The sequence below is a fragment of the Nuphar pumila genome, chromosome 17 (assembly GCF_984573655.1).
Source record: "Nuphar pumila chromosome 17, dmNupPumi1.hap1.1, whole genome shotgun sequence".
In the NCBI taxonomy this organism is placed as follows: Eukaryota; Viridiplantae; Streptophyta; class Magnoliopsida; order Nymphaeales; family Nymphaeaceae; genus Nuphar; species Nuphar pumila.
Genome location: NC_143265.1, coordinates 73293573 through 73310698, shown reverse-complemented (window position 1 = coordinate 73310698; position 17126 = coordinate 73293573). Strand labels below are relative to the sequence as shown.

Below are 17126 nucleotides of genomic sequence, written 5' to 3'. Positions count from 1 at the left end.
TGGCCTGATTTGTGGGTGCACCTTAGACATACCTACCATAATCCCAGGGCACCATGCACTCAAATCAGCTAGGTAGTGTTAACAATAACACTCAGACTGGAGATCAGGATAATGTCGACCATGGAAATCATGATAATATCGGGCACGATAGTGTTGACAATGGAGATCACGATATGAGTCCAAGAAATGATAATTATGGGACTCTAATAAGTGGTTACGATAATGCCAAATGTAAGGCTAAAATGATAGAGACTAAGATTATCGTTCCAGCCCAAGTAGCCCAAGTTCACGATAATGCCAAATGTGGAACTAATATCGTTAGAGTCCAATGAGATCAAGATAGCAATGTAGCTAATCTTATCAAATGTAACAAAGCGAATAATAATCTAGAAAATCGACCAAGTCAAGTCCATAGCCGATGTAATATTTTAAATAGTGGAAAACTTCACATATATATGAATTGTTGAGTGGAGTAGGTGATTGCTCACCGAACCACGTTAATATCGTGTGTTGTGTTTCTCTTTAGGTAGTGTCTTATCCGGAAGATCCAGGCCCCACTTGAGGAGACATTGTGTAAACCCACACGTTCGGCGAGGAGAAAGAAGAGATGGAATTGAACGTGCCTAATGGGAATTGGGAAAGTAGACTGTGCTAAAAAGAGAACCATTTATTTCCTTCAAGCTAAAGACAAGGAATCATGTTGGATTTATTTGGACTTTTGGTTAGAGATTTGGATAATCCAATCAATTGCAATGCCAAGAAGATAATTCTCAACCTTATCATCTTACTCGGCATCGTTTTTATGTACATGTAAAAAAATTGATAGGCAAAGATTGTAAAAGATAATTGAAGAGAGAGAGGAGGAGGGATGGAAGTTTCTGGTTGGTTGACCTTCCCATTTAGAGGAGATATTGAATAACCTTACCCGTCCATAGGAGACGATCAGTTAAGGGACGTCAGTTTCACGGCCCACTTTCATGTGAAAATCATCTTTCACATGAAAGTAGCGCTCTTTCTTGACTGGGTTGAAACAAACACCAAGCGGGAAAGAATCAGTGGGGCCCACACATTTTCTACCCAAATAAATGGTTTCAATAGAAATCCGTGTCACACCTCCCCACCTGGGGAATCATTTTCCGTCGAAGGGTGGGCTTTGGTGGGATTTCAGTTTAGGATGATTTCCCTTTCTACAGTGTGAAACAAACAGGGCCTTAAGGGGCCCATCTCTTCAGCTCCAAACTCCACCTACAGACAGGTCAACTGTTTTAGGTCGAGTGTCTATGGTTCCCCAGCCTAAGACTAGGGGCAAGCGGGTACCTTATCCCACAATACTAACAAATACTAGGTCTTGGTGCACTGTGCTCAACGATCTTAAACTGTTCAATCAAATGACCAGATAGTAAAAAAAAACCTTACAGATGTAACCTACTTTTTAATCACGCATGTGTAAGAAAGATTTTCAAGAGTTTCAAAGGAACATGATTCAAGGTGCGATCTCTAGTAAACAAACAGTGCTAAATACATCTATGGGATCGAAAGGATGAGAGTTTGTTGGCTATAGTGCAAATTAAGGGCGCCCAACCACGGGATGCACCAAGCACGGGCCCCATGCGCATCCGTGCGCTCACACAAATGCAGGACACGCGCAGATGCAATATTGGTGCGTTCCGCTGATGGTTATTTGACATCTGCTGCTACTTGCCTTGTTCGCGGACGTGCGTGGACGTTCTGGCACATCTGCGATTCAAACACACCCTAAGGGAACACTCTAATCAGTGCCTATGTCACATGGATGTGTCTGTGGATATCGGGATATGGCCAATTTTATGAAGTTTCTAATATAACTAGTATATAAAAGGACATGGAATGAGAGTCAAAATGGAGTCAGTGTGATGGAGATCAGTGTTACACCTACCAACCACTCGTATAAAAAGATTGGTAGGTGTGCATATGTTTGCATGCATATATGGAAAATAGTTACAGGTATTTTGCCTTCTAAATATCCCAAACACTTAAAAAATACATAGTTACAGGTATTCTTTGCTTAATCTAAACCTGCACATGAACTGATCATTGTTTATCTAACAATTGTGTTTTAGATCGAATTAATTTAACTAGGAATTTTTCTTATCACCAAGTTTTAGTGCGATATGAGCCATTATTTTTTTATCGAACTGATCTAAACATGAAAAATACCTCACTTAATGCATGTTTTCCACTAAATGATATAACTACATCTGTAACTAGATATTACCACACATTTTTTAAGGTGTTTAGGACGGTTTACAAGAGAGCACACACACACAGAAACACGGAGCTGGAGCTCCTAACCAGGTTAGGAGCTAGAAACGATGAAACTGTCCCAGCTATTGACCTGGAACGCCCCAATCGAACAATCCCTCTAAGCCATATCTCGTCAGCATGACCACTCTTAGATCCTGATTTATGCAGCACATTCATCAGCTTGCCAGGCATGTCGGTGGCACTACCTAAAACACTTTACAGCATCTCGGCTAACAAGCTTCGTCTGATGGTTCTATATATAAATGATGGGAAATCCGATATTTTTTACATCTCATGGGATGATTCAATGATTCCCAGTAACAATGTTATGCTGAAACACCTGAATGAGCCTAATCATCTCCAGCATGAGAAGAAAATCACTTACCATGTTTCCTCAAAATGTTTCCTGTGCATAACATGTAAAGGATGGAGATATCATTCAGATCCTTTTGGCAAAATATTTGATATCACTTGGGGGAACGAAGCCCAAGAGTCCTAAAAAAAAATCTGCAACATGTTTCCTCAAAATCACCTGCCATTATCATGTAAATGAAAAAGTGATATCAAACAGTTGCATGGCTTCGTAAGTGCACATGAACGCCACAATAACCTCATCAGTTGGAGCACAAAAGGAATAACATAGCAAGATTTCAGCAGAATAGCTCAAACTGACCGGAGTAAAGTTCTCATTCAAGCATAGAAACAGCCCTGAATCAAAACAAAAAAATTATTGAACTGCTAGTTGTAGTTTGCTTCAAAGCTAGTCGCAATAATATTTTCATAAAATCCAGTCAACATATGGAGCATCTCCAAGTTCAGGTACTATTTACCATATTCCTTCTATGGATACCATCTGCATAAACACATCATCATTAAGTTTAGGTCCATTCAAATAACTGAACTTTCCCCACAAAAGTAATATACTCCGACCTAGTTAGCCGTTTTGCATCAATTAAATTGATCTTTATTCTCTCAAGGTCTAAACAGAATAAGCTCATACAACTGTCCCAATATACTCCTACATATAGCACTCTCCTCTCCTTTTACTGCAATCATTAAGTGTACTTTTATTCAAATTAAAGGTCATTCCTTTTAGTGGGACCAAAAAGATCCGTCTTGCAGGAAACTTACCAAAGAGCTCGATAACACTTTGGAATAACAAAAATTCTGAGGTTAAATGAAAAAGAAAGGAAAAAACAATAATAACCATGAGAATGAAGCTAAAAAAATGAATGTTTCTAGCACTGTTGGATATGAAGGACATATTAACACCAATCGGAGTTAAGAACAAGAAAGAAACAAAAACTCAATTAAACTTAATGACGCCACTCTGATGCTAATGGTGGAATATCTTTCTTCAGTAATCTTGATCATTTACATTAGTGAGATACAAAACACACTTCAACCAACGTTTATGCATCTCTTAACAAATTTTGAGCTGGAGAAGCTTCATGTTAACAAATAGTGAATATGTTAGAACAGATCCTTCCCTTCGAGGAAGTGTACATCGGAAGTCTGATGCATATGCATTGGATAAATTGTATTCAGTGACAGGTTGTTGCAACTGAATAAAGAAACAAACAAGCCTTCTGATTTTCACAAAAAGAATTTTAAGGGAAAAAATATCAGCTCATAGTACCTAAGATAATACAACATTGAAAGCTGCTTTCACCATTACTGCAGCTCAGGAGGTGCGATAGGGGTCAGCTTTCCAAGAAGCTTTACTATGAATAGACTTTTTTCAACTTGATCCAGCTTTCAGCTGAACCTCTGGTTACTGATTAGTGAATCAAAGTAGTGTCATCATCACGGTAAGCAAGTGGATTTCTACAGTATACTCGGATGCTGAATCTGCACATATATGTAGCCTCCAGTGGTATTCAAAATTAGATGTTGATTTGACCTAAATGTCATAACGATGCTTCAAACTCTACAAGGCACTGAAGGTGGAAAATTCCCAAGAGCTACAAAACAATCCTCTTTGGGGAACGAACATGCTACTCAGGATGAGGCATTTCAAGAATCTGAACCAAGCACTAACTTTTAGCATAAAGAACCCAAGCAATTAACATTAGCATCAATCAAATGTCCACTACCATACCTCCCGAAGGCCTTCTCCCTTCCATCGCATCTCTCTTCATGAGGCAACTGGGACAAAGGAAGGGACCTTCCCAGGGCCGCACTCTTCCACCATGTGAAGAGCCAGAATGTACAGAAATGCCTTCACCAGGCTTCATATCTACCTGACAAACTGCGCATACAAACAACTTGAACATGTTGCGCAGGGGATACTCTGTCTCTAGCCTGAAAAGTCATGGAATCAGTCAAAAATATTGCTTGGGCGATTAAAATAAGGCTAATAATTAATACTAAACTGATAGGTGACACTAGTCAATCACTGATCTGCAACAGGCACTGCATAATGCATAATAAAAAGGAAAAATTCTCATTACAAAAGTTGAAGGCATATGGAAGGTGGAGTTTAAATGGACTAAGGCATATATTTTAAATGATGGTCAAAAGGTTCCACTGAAGGTAATACAGACAAAACAAAACTTTTTAGATGCATAAACTGTTTAAAATACAGAAATACTTGCATTTTGACATGCTGAAATGCAAGACACTACTGGGTAAAATACAAACCTTTCAGCAAGCTTTGCAGATCCTTCTTCATAAAGTTCTTCCACAACATCTGGCTCACAGTATTCTTTATCTGAATGAGATGATGATTCTGTAGATTTTTTCCGAAACATAGATTTGAACACTCCTTTCCCTTGCTTCTTGGGTGGGGGCAAAGCAGGTGGCTTTTCTGGTGGCAATATATCTATTACTATACATGTAGTATCATCTCTAAGTCCTTTTGCCTTTAAAGCTTCCTGCAAAAATTATAACAAGAATGATTCAACGTGCGATATTACTTGTATCTATGAAACAACAGAATGTAAGAGGACATTCAGAATTTCATACTTCCACAATTTGCTTGGCTGCGGCATCTGCTGGTAACCCACGACAACAACTCAAAGCCATTTCAGAAGTCAAGGCATCCCAAACACCATCACTTGAAATAACAAGGCGACCACCAGCATTAGACAACTGTAATGAAGAAGGCACAATGGTGTCAATGAGGATACAACTTTAAACACAATAAACATAACCTTTTGAGCAACTCTTTATTTGCTATATATAATTCAATGGCACTGGGAACAATCAGCAGGCATATATAATGGGCTGTCAGCCACAGAACAAGTTTATAATCAATCATTAAATACAATAAACATAATATTTTGAGCAACTCCTCTTTTGCTATATATAATTCAATGGCACTGGGAACAATCAGCAGGCATATATAATGGGCTGTCAGACAGAGAACAAATTTATAATGAATGAAAAAAAAATACAACAAAGTTTATAATTGAAGTACATTGCTCACTCTGTTGCTACCAAAAGATACCACAAAGAACATTAAGGTGGTCAATAATTTTTATATTTTAACAAGTTGAATTTTCAGTCACAGGGACAGGAAAAGCAATGACCTCCATAAAGTTGTTGTACAAGAAACGTCCATTTAGACAAATAAGTGAAATTGAGCCACCTCACTATGCCATCCAAGGATTATACATCACACTCAATAGGATATCGAAGACAAAGTAGAAAAACAAGGAAAAGTAGGAAGAAAGAAGAACAGTTTGATTAAAGAAGCTATAAAAGTTAAAGAAAGCAACAAAATGATTATACTTTCCAATGATAAAGAAAACACTGGCATTTCTCTTGAAACTCACAGTCAAACAGGATAGAGATATTAATAGATTTAAAGTAAACTCTGAAGAAAATTTGTTTGTTGATCAGAGAGCTGATATGAGGACACCACTTGGAAGGCATTATGTTAGACTATAGAATATGGTGCCCGGTGAGTTAATTCTGTAAGCCCATATGCCTCTTCCACACTTGATGGATGTCACTTAGGACTTTGATGCAATGTATTTTTTTTGCTTCTCAAGTGACTTTCTCGTTTCTGCAATACACCGTTTTGCTATTACTCCAAATCTATGTCTACAAACAGGGCACCGTGAAAGCAAAGTAGGAAGTGGCTATGGTCATTGCATAGTTGGTGTTTCAAGCAGCTCACCCCTAGGTTGTTATTAGTCTTTGAGAAGGAAAGAAATTAGGAGCAACAAATGGATCTATAAGGTCAAGAACCATTCAAATGTGTTAATAGAGCTGCAAATTGGTCTACAAAGGTGTTTGCATAACCAATATCAACATATTAATTCCTGTTTCTTGTATTTACTAATAGCATCATTGATAGATGGAACTGAAGCCAACATATCTGGATTGCGATATAGATTGTGAGTTATGCATTACTCCCCCTGATTTATCAATATATGCTGCTAACACTCCAACAGGGGCCTTATTAACCGAAGGGCATTTTAAGCATTTCACAGCATCACAGCCTCGGGATGCCAGACCTAATATTCGTACAGGAGAGATTTAGGTATCTTGAGATATATTTTCTGCATAGAAGATGAAAGTGAAAATGCACGACTGATACAGCAGAAATATGCATTGGATATGTTACAGCGACTTACTTTTAGCAATTAAAAACCCATAAATACTTCAGTTTCCTTAACAGAAAGCTATCATCACATGATAGGAAAGTGATGATAGAAGTATGACTAGCATTACAGTGTTACTATTAGATGCTGTGACATCGCTGATGTGCATCATGCATGTCAGGCTATGCATTTTCCCACTAATGTTCACATAGAGGCCCTCAAAAAAATAATGGGACAAGTAATAGGGACCATATCTCATGGACCCATATATCCACTTGAACCCAGAGGTAGCTGGTTCTCCCAAAAATGGGTTGAGGTGCAACAGTTGACTGGACATCAAGGGGCAAAGCATTATTTTTGGTGCAGACCATGAGAATCTTTATACAGATTAGGCGAGTGACCCAAACTATGCCAGATTTGTCTCTGGCTATTGTATATTCATGGGCAACAATTTGGTCTCTTGGAAGGGTAAAAAATGACAAATTATGGTTCGATCTAGAACTGAATCTGAATATAAAGCTTTACGGGGCACAGTTTCACACATCGTATGAATCAATAACCCTTTGCTGAATTTGGGAGTACGAGTAGGATAGTCCACCATACGATGTGACAATGAAAGTGCATTAGCTTTAGCAGGTAGATCATTCTTCCATGATTAATCCAAACATCTCAAATTGATTATCACTTTGTGCATGAGAATGTTGAAAAAGATGAGGTAAAAACAGAATAAGTGAGATCAAAGGTTCAGGTAACTAATATATTTACAAAGAACCTATCAAAGGAGAGAGTTTGATTTTTGTGAAGAAAATTTCATATGTTGGAAGCCCATGCACAACATGAGAGCGAGTATTAGCCTAGGAGTACTTTTTCCATTTTTTCAATGCTATGCCTCAGGATTCTCGCCAGACCTAAAACTCACTGCTGTGAATTATTTTCTTTATGTCCATGTAATTTTTTTGTTTTGTATTCTTTTTATGCATATATGGTGTCGCCACCTTGAAGTGGCATGGTTGAAATATAGCAGGTTGTACTAACCTTTGTTTGGGCTTCTCATATTAATAAAGGAACAAGTGTACAGCCCCACACATTAGAGAAAACGTTGGGTGCTTAGAGTCCTCTCTAAGAAGCTTCATCCTCTCATTTCCTCCACTAAAAGCTGTTAGGCGTTACAAGGCCATCAACAGGCCGGTAAGATTGGCACACAAGGTTCAATTAAGCACACGTTAGGTTTTCTTCGATATAAATAAATATAGACCTAGCATGTGCACTAAATTGAACATGCATACCAATCCTTGCAGGTCTGCCGGCATTCATATGAGAGACCCTGTTGGAGTATTAACAGCATATGTGCATAACTCATCATTTATATCTTGACCAAATATGTAGTTTTTCATTTCATCTATTAGAGGTGCCATTTATAAAAAGAAGCAACAGAAATTTATATGTTGATAGTGATTATACAAACACCTTAAAGGCCCATTTATAAAGGGAAACAAGGGAAATGAATCTGTTAATGGAATTAGTGATTAACATAGTTATGATACACCCATTTTGCTAAAGCTAATGAAATCCATCTTCACTCTGCTCTTTCTTTATTTTTTATTTAATGCTCTGTGTAATAAAGTAAATAGGAAATGGGAGCATGGAGCATCCAACAGAAGGATCATCCTACTAATTGTGTAAGGCGCCACTGCCAAAATGCAATCTGTTCTGGAGGTTAGAATGCAAATGAAAACATTTGGCCACATTGTTGGAAGCAAAAAAAAAGGAAGAAGAAAAAGGTCCATGAGCTTGACATGCATGCACAATTATATTGCTTTTAAGCAATATATAAAAAGGATTATTGTAGTAACTTCAGCCTGATGGATGGTCAGGAGTGATCTCTTCAGCATTCCCCCACATTTTGTTTGATTACTTTTATTATTGCTCTCATCTAAGAGTGTGAACTAATTGATTTCTTCTGCAGCATCATTTCTTCATTTGTATAAAATCTAAAAGACAAAGGAAAAAAAGATGGAATGCCTATTATGTTTAATTTCTACACCAAATCTGATATCTCCCTAACACTTCATCTACTTCCTACATCTAGCTTGAATATCATATTTTACTTTGTACTCAAAAAGGACGCAATAGATAAAATCTACATAAAAAATAGAGCACTAGAACATTATGAAATTGTTTCAAACTCTCTTAATTAACCAAAAATCGATAACATGTAACTCGATATTTGATAGATAAAACTGGTTAAGAAAAATCGAAGTGATAGACATGAACATTATTTAAATTGATTCAAATCTTCATGAAGCTCAAAGGATGCAATTTGTAACAGATCCAGGTGACCTTATAGTATACAAAATAGAAATTCGGCACATTTTTTAAACAAACAGAAAAGATGAAGGAATCTTGGGAAAGAAAATGCCAAGATTTTACTCAAACCAGCGGGCAATTGCCAGGTTTTATTTTTTGAACTCAGCAACTCTTAGGAAATCAATTTTCTTAAAAAAAGACTTCAAGTAATTCATCAAATGAACAATACAGAATTTTGCATGGAATGTACGTGCAAGTAAAACAAAATGAATCAACATTCAGTGTGTAACTTTCGTGTTGCATCAACTATTATAAAACATTGATCAAAAGTAAGATAGGCCATGTATATAAAATGTATAGCAAACAAAAACATATTACAAGTTAGTGACATACATTTTTAATGTGCATGTAATTAGGTGCATGTGCAAACCAACCTTTACTTGCTTGACATATGGAATAGGAACAATAAACTCGCCAACATCCATATCCCCAATAGATCTTGACAGACACAAACCACCTGGCCAGCATCTTAGAGGCCCAATCTGAAAAAGAGGAAAATATTCAGCAGTCAGATTCAGCAAAAACTTTACACAGCACACTAGGTGCTTCAACCCTACAATTATTTTCCATCATCAACAAATAAATGATTATGTGATCAATATTATGAGTTTGTCACTGTCTTAATGGCAGCTTGATGATTTTTACAGTGTCTCAACCAGAGATGTTTATTGATGTCCAGATCACGATTCCATTGATAAGTACCCTCACACTATCCACATGATGCGAGCTATGTCACATGGGTGCGGGTGCGGGGGTGCGGCAAAAATATATATATATATATATTGGACATAAATGACCCTGGGTGCGGTCAACGCACCCAGGGTCAGGTTGACCGCACCGGGTGCCACACCCGTATCGCGACGCGGGTGCGGCACCCAGTTGGCCGGGTCCCTGTGACATAGGATGCGAGCTACCTTAATCCAAATTTTCTTTTTTTTTCTCTGCATATGTTCTTTTGAGCTTTGAGCTTATAAGCTTATCTTGGGCTATGCTGGTACTATATGTGTTATATATATATATATATATATATATATATATATATATATATATATATATATATATATATATATATATATATATATATATAATAGTTTGTATATCAAGTCTGCATGTATGTATATGTTCGTAATTGGTTATTCCCACTAGGGTCATTTTGGTCTTTTTTTATTGTTGTAATAGGCCCTACCCATTAGGAGCAGATTTGTTATTTTTATTTTTATTTTATCTGTTATTTGTTATTTTATTTTTATTTTTCCTTTTTTTTGTCTTTTATTGTTTGTGTTTGGGCATTATGGTCTTTAGGCCATATAGCTGTTGGGAGCTCCCCAACAGCTATATTTCTAGCCGTTGGGAGCTCCCAACAGCTATAATGGCCACAACTTGAGCCCTTGTATGTAGTATATTTAAGGGACATCTTGTCCCCTTTGTAAGATGAGTATTATCTGATTCATGTCCTTGTTTTAGAACCCAGAAATTTTGGTTATGTAAAGAGAGAAGCATGGATTTTATGTGGGAATCATCTCTTCTGATGAGTTTTATTATGTGAGTATAGCTTCTATTGAAAATGGTCTGCCATGTCTCAACTGCTAGGTGCATCTGGTCACTCTTCACACACACAAGGAAAGGAAAATGGAAGATATGGGATTTACCATTTTTTTCCTAATACATAAAAACATAAAGGTAAAATGATACTAATAAAATAAAAATTAGACTAGTAATGACATCCACGTGTGTGCATGAGAGGGGGGGGGGGATTTCTTTTGAAGAATATGCAACTTGGTTTTAAACATGAGATTAATGATAACAAGGTTTTGGATTCATATCTTTCATAGATTGTCCAGAGGGATTCAAGGAAATATTTTAATAGAAGAGATAAAGAAGGAAACAAGATTAGAAGATTTGGGAAGAGATGGAAGCGAACCTAGATGAACAATTGAGATACAAGAGAAAATATAGAAGTTTCTTCATCTGGATTTATTAAGCCAAGCTTTAATAGAGTGAAAGAAGCAGAAGAAGTCATGCATGCAGCAACACTGGATTATCTGTCTTAGGAACTATTACAATAATATATCTATCACAGTAGGTTAAAATACGAATATAATCCAAACTGTTATCACTTTACAAACAAAAACATAACAACAGATGCAAGTAAAATAATATAACAAACCTGTTATAACTGTACTCCTACGAAGTAAAAATTAGAAAGCTAAATTTTTCAATCCAATAGCTTAAACCTCTAGAATTCATCTATGGTGCATTGCCAACTTAGGTCATATTTAAGAAGATTCTTCTGATTCATAAAAAACAATTATCCATAGGCATGTGGTGTATAAACATGACAGAGCATAAACTATCCCAAAGATAATTTGATATGTTCTTGTAAAACCAGGTGGTCAAATTGCTCCAAATGGACCAAAGCAGGGAAAACATGAGAAATAGAATGCTAAGCTTACCTCTCCACCACCAACCGTGTTGAGCCTACCAACCTCACCTCCACTAGCTGTTATTCGTTCCCTCCTACATGATCATTGTGCATAAATTACTCAATGACCAAAAAGATTGAGGGCATTTGAGCACAACATTGCAACCAATGTCAGTATCGTTGTCAATTGGCTGATTCATATCATATCAGCCCAAATCAATACGAAATAGGGATTATTTGGCATATTTTTTAAAAATACTTAAAAATCATTAAAAATATTCTTTAATATTGTACTGACACGTGTCATTCTCCTGTTGAAAACTGACCGATTCAGATTGATGCAGGTCCCTGAATCGCTTTGAAAATCAATTCACAGCCGATACTGATACTGACAACATTGATTGCAACACAATCAAATGACAAAAGTGAGAAAAAAACATCACTTACTCTTCTTCATTGGCTTCAAGCCTATGATCAGCTGATAAAGAATAAATTGAACCTTCAGCTGACTCAAGAAAACAGCAAGAATCACCTACAGAGGCCACAGTCACCACCCACCCATCCACAATTACAAAGGTCACCGTTGTGCCTGAAGTTTGTGCTGAAATTCAAGCAGAAATCAGATGAAAAGGTTTGGGGTTTGGGGGAAGAGGGGGATGCTAGTGGTTAAACCAATATAATTGTGGGCCGTGTGGAAGGAAAACTATCTGAAATATTGATTTTATTGATCGGGTCAAGCACATATGCGATGTTAGACTGTCAGTTGAGTTGTAAGTTCCTTTTGAGGAATAATTAGAAAGGATCATGGCTAAATGTTCATTAATGTTTTTGAGTATTTTCCATTGCCACATTTTGTGGCCAAGACCATATATGTATGCATGTACATTACCAGCAGCAACTCTTCTCTCTTTTGATCATTAAAATGCTTTGAACAAATCCCTACGATATCACTGCCCCTTATGCATCATATATATGACATTAAAATGTAATAAAAAAATAAGAAAAAATAAAAGGGTTGATATCACTTTTTTTTTCATTTTAATTACTCTCTGGTCTTCAAATGCTTCTTTGTTCTCTTTTGTCTTCCTAGATTTCATATTTGGACTTACTCTTCTTTACCTCATTTCTCTTTTCAAAAACAATGGAACCTTAATAGAACCCATCTTAGTGGAAGGAAAAATTAGGTTCTTGTCAGGAGTACTTTAGGAATAACACCAAAAGACAGGGGAAAAGCTCAGGTGTCAACAAAAGCATTAATGTCAACATGTACAATACATTCTTCATTATAAACGAAAATGTTCATATTTATACATTTGAAGAAACTAAGTAATAATCAGAATTGTCAAGTATCAAGGCAATAAACAGAAAATGAAGACGAAAAATACGAGTCATGAACAAAATAAAAAATCAAAGTTCACCAAAGGAAAATGAGACAACGTTTCTATTCTATTTTTCCTTTTGGGGATGAGATTTGATTAGTAAAAGCCTAACAAATCAGACAGAATATTAAAAATGTGTTTACACAAATGCCAGATTGATCACATACCCTTCTCTTGGAAATCTTTATCAGTTTTAACAAACCCTGCAACCAAAGCCCTTGGCAATGCAGCTAACCACTCATCTCTACTAAGGTCTGAAGGAATTGCACTCAAAACATTGTTTAAAAGGTTCTCCTTTGAGTATATTGCAGCTGCTGGCCCATTATGCCCATCAAAAAGCTGCCAAAGAAGAATATTGACATCAAAGCAATCTAAAAGTGGCTGGTTTGAAGATGAAACTGGCAATTAGTAATTAACAAGAGATACGGAAATTTTGGTCAACTCTGAAAAATAACTCCATGTATCAATAAGACAAAAGTCCATAGGTGAAAAGTTTCTATGTAAGCAAGCATCTGGAAAACATGTAACTTACAACAACATAACACCATGAACATTCCTTAAACAACAAAACCTCATTGTTCATTTTAGCCTATGAATTAATGCTTAAAATACCAAATATCCATACAGAAGTCATCTAGTATAAAGAATATAGTTTGGCACTGCATATAAAATGTGCATGCTCTGGTACATCATTTAAACCGTCATAGCTATTAAAGTAGGGGTACTTTAATCATTCTTTTCTTTCTTGTGGTTTTCCATAATACAGTCTAGAAACTAGAAATCTATGACATTTTCTCTTTCCAAATTCCTTTTTCTTGGATGGTATAAGAGGTGAAGCTCAGAAGAAATGATCTTCTTCCACCAAATGGAAACTGTTCATCATATGAGCAATCCACAGAGCTGGCCAATCGTCAGAGCTTCCAGAGTCATGGCTGGCACTACACACCATATATAGACTATGGTTCAAAATGGGGTTGGATATGGGCCAGATTGGGGCTAGATCACATCCACATCAATCTAAGGTGACACAATTATGGTTATGATTTGGTTATAGGCTTGCTAAGTCTAAGACAGTTCATATCCAGCTACATACATGACTCGGTTATATTTTACACCATGCACATTTAAATTTGAAATAAGATTGTATGATATAAAAAAAATGTGATATGATCATATATCAATACAGACCTATGTCACATGGATACGGATGCGGGAACAAGACACAATGCGGATATGCTTGGTGCAATATGGTAATATTAAAAAATTAGGACACGGGAACATGAACATATACAGATAAATGTATGTATGTGTGTGTATAAAACAAAAATTTTAAATCACTATAATTAGGAACATCAAATAAAGAAACCAAGTTGAAATTGACATGTAATGTAATTGATAACAAATTTTAAAAGAAAACGAACTCAAGCAAATACAAAATAAGTAAACAAGATCATAGAAGGAAATAGATCAAATTAATGACAAAATGTTGACTGTGTGAGAAATTGGTTTGACTATGTCCATGAAGTGTTGTATCGTGTCCGAGTGCCGTGTCGTGTCGGTACAAGATACACATGCCAAGTGAAGTGTCCATGTGACATAGATACAAACTTTGGTCAGATTTTACCTTGTATTTACAAGAACCATTTCCTTATTCAAATTCAGTTGAGTACAACATAACACATCCATATTTGACCCATATGTAATAAGCAAATTCATATGAGGGCCATATCCTCGAAAAGGGATATGGGTCAGTCAGGCAACCAACACATATCCTATCTGCTTTCTGACCTAGGTTTAGATCTAGATGATAATTGTGAAGTGAAGCTTAAAATCAATTTTCCCTTGATAGGCAAAGTACCAGCCACCATTCCCTTTTTCTAGCTCTTTTATCTGTTGACTTTTTGTTTTGTATTTGGGTAACTTCTTGTCACCTTTTTCCTTTTTTTTATGCTGTTAATAAATTCTTTTAGTTGTTCTTAAAAGAAAAGAAAGAATAAGGCTAGGGCATACGCTTTAGAAATGTGGTAACATAACAATGAATATCACAATAAAATCCTCATAAGTTATTAAATATCTCACTGTGTTTTTTAACATCATCAACCTGCCCCGCCTGTTTAGCGATATGAAACCTATAAATCTACAAAGCACCGAATCATACGAAAGCATGAGGAAGATATCTAATAACAAATGATGCTTTAGCTACCTCCTGATTCAACCTAAAGATGGTGGAAGCCAGTTCGTACAAGCTGTAGTTCCATTCATCTTGGTACCTAAGAACCAATTAACAACATTTAAGCCTAACCAAATCAACTATAACCATGAGGAATCTTTGATGTCTGTAATTTACATCACCAAGACTAAAGAAACACTAAACTTTCGTACACCAACATGAGTAAGCTTTCTGCATCTGTGACCAGACCATCTACACGGTTTATCCCAAGGTTACCAGACTAGGAAGCAAAAGAGGGAAACAAAACGAGCATTGGGAGCAAAAAATGAGGTATTTTAAAATTTATAAGAAGCGGGAAGTGAGAAATAAATTTAAAAGCAAAAATATAAATAAAAAAGAAAGTGATATAAGATTGAATGGGAAGCAAAATACTAATCGAACTGGAAGAGAATAAAAACTAAAATAAATATGATTATTCTTAAATTTCATGATTTTTTAGTGTAAGAATTAAATTCTTCTCAAAATCTAAAAATGATGATTGCCAAGTTAGAAAAAGTACATGAGAAGTGAGTGAAAATCGTGAAAGGAAGCACATGAAAAACATGAAAAGAAGCATGACAGAAGCACATATGAAGCATGTAGGAAAGCAGGAAAAAAATGTGTGGGAAACATAGGAGAAGCATGGGAGAATCGAGATTTCCATGTTTTGGAAGCAAATAGTTTAGCGCTTCCTAATGAAAGCGTGCTTCCCACCTATCTATGAAGCTTCCAGTAACTCTGGTTTATCCTCATTCAAAGTTGCATCCAAACACTTTGACATTGCACCAATTGACAATAATACGGCAAAACATCCAAAGCAACAAAAACAATCTCTACATTTCTCTAAACAAACATCACAAAATGGATCAAAAATGCAAAAAACTCAATATGTGCCAATTGCATTGCGAAAAATCCAAGCCACCCTGCACACAACTCACCGCAAAAACCGCGAACGTGGACACCCCGTCCCCAGGAATCCGCTGGCATTCCGTCTTCAACAGGGTGAAGTCCTCCCCCTTCTTGCTCTGGCTCGCCTGACCATGCAAGATATCCGGCTTCTCCATCTTCTCGCTCGTGAGTTCGCGCTTGAGCAGCACGGCCAACGGGACCATATGATCATTCTTACTGCACATCGCTCCCCCTCAAAAGAAAATCCACGAATCGCCCGCACAATTTGCGATCTTCTAGCAAAAAAACCTTATGAATTCCTCGCCAGCCCCATAATTCCTGCACGATCACGAGCAAACCTCCGATCGAACCCCCGAAAACAACCAACGAAAGAAAACAAAGAAAGAATAAACCGCCTCAATTTCAGGCTAAAAGCCACGCCAGCGGATCTCAAACCCTCAACAAGCAGATAAAAGAATAACGAAAAAAATTCCTTCCTTCGTACAGATCAATCGAGACCGATCGCGGAATCTGATTCCGAGAAAAAAGAAAATAAACGATCCGAATTCTGGCGAATTTACAGACGATCGGAAGGAAAAAGGTAAAAGGAGATCCAGAGGAAGGATTCTAAGGGAAAGACTTACCGGAGCGGAGGGAGCGTTTGATCGCTGAAGAATAGGCCATTCTCTTTTCCAACTTGTGTTTGACCGAAAAAGGTTGAAGCTGAAGAATTAATGCATATATATATATATATATATATATATATATATATATATATATATATATATATATATATATATATATATATATATATATATATATCGAGAAAATATGGGTGAAAAAAATACTACGAATTTTTATTCATTTTATTCTTTTAAATAAGATGCTTGGTTGAGTATGGATTGGATCGCATCATGATCCAATGCAGGTTTTTCTAAAAGTTGAAAGTCAATAATTTACCATGTATCAAAATTTTAATGCTCAAAAAATCATGTTTTTATGGAAAAAAAACATGATTTAAGGGT

General features: G+C 36.5%; 1 protein-coding gene across 3 annotated transcripts; it reads right to left on the bottom strand.

Moving 5' to 3' along the window:
* Positions 1 to 3607: 3607 nt before the first annotated feature.
* On the bottom strand, positions 3608 to 16826 carry LOC149812213 (putative protein phosphatase 2C 12). 3 transcript variants are annotated; one of them, XM_089993261.1, is made up of 10 exons: positions 16746 to 16826; positions 16152 to 16440; positions 13172 to 13343; positions 12073 to 12226; positions 11657 to 11720; positions 9578 to 9685; positions 5251 to 5376; positions 4927 to 5159; positions 4385 to 4587; positions 3608 to 4307 (listed from the first exon to the last, which is right to left on the bottom strand). In XM_089993261.1, the coding sequence occupies exons 2-10, from the start codon at positions 16344 to 16346 to the stop codon at positions 4300 to 4302; spliced, it is 1263 nt and encodes a 420-aa protein (XP_089849387.1). In that variant the 5' UTR covers positions 16347 to 16440; positions 16746 to 16826; the 3' UTR covers positions 3608 to 4299. The 3 variants fall into 3 exon arrangements, with proteins under 3 accessions (XP_089849387.1, XP_089849388.1, XP_089849389.1); XM_089993262.1 differs by lacking the exon at positions 16746 to 16826 and having other exon boundaries at positions 16152 to 16601; XM_089993263.1 differs by lacking the exons at positions 11657 to 11720; positions 12073 to 12226 and having other exon boundaries at positions 9537 to 9685.
* Positions 16827 to 17126: the final 300 nt, after the last annotated feature.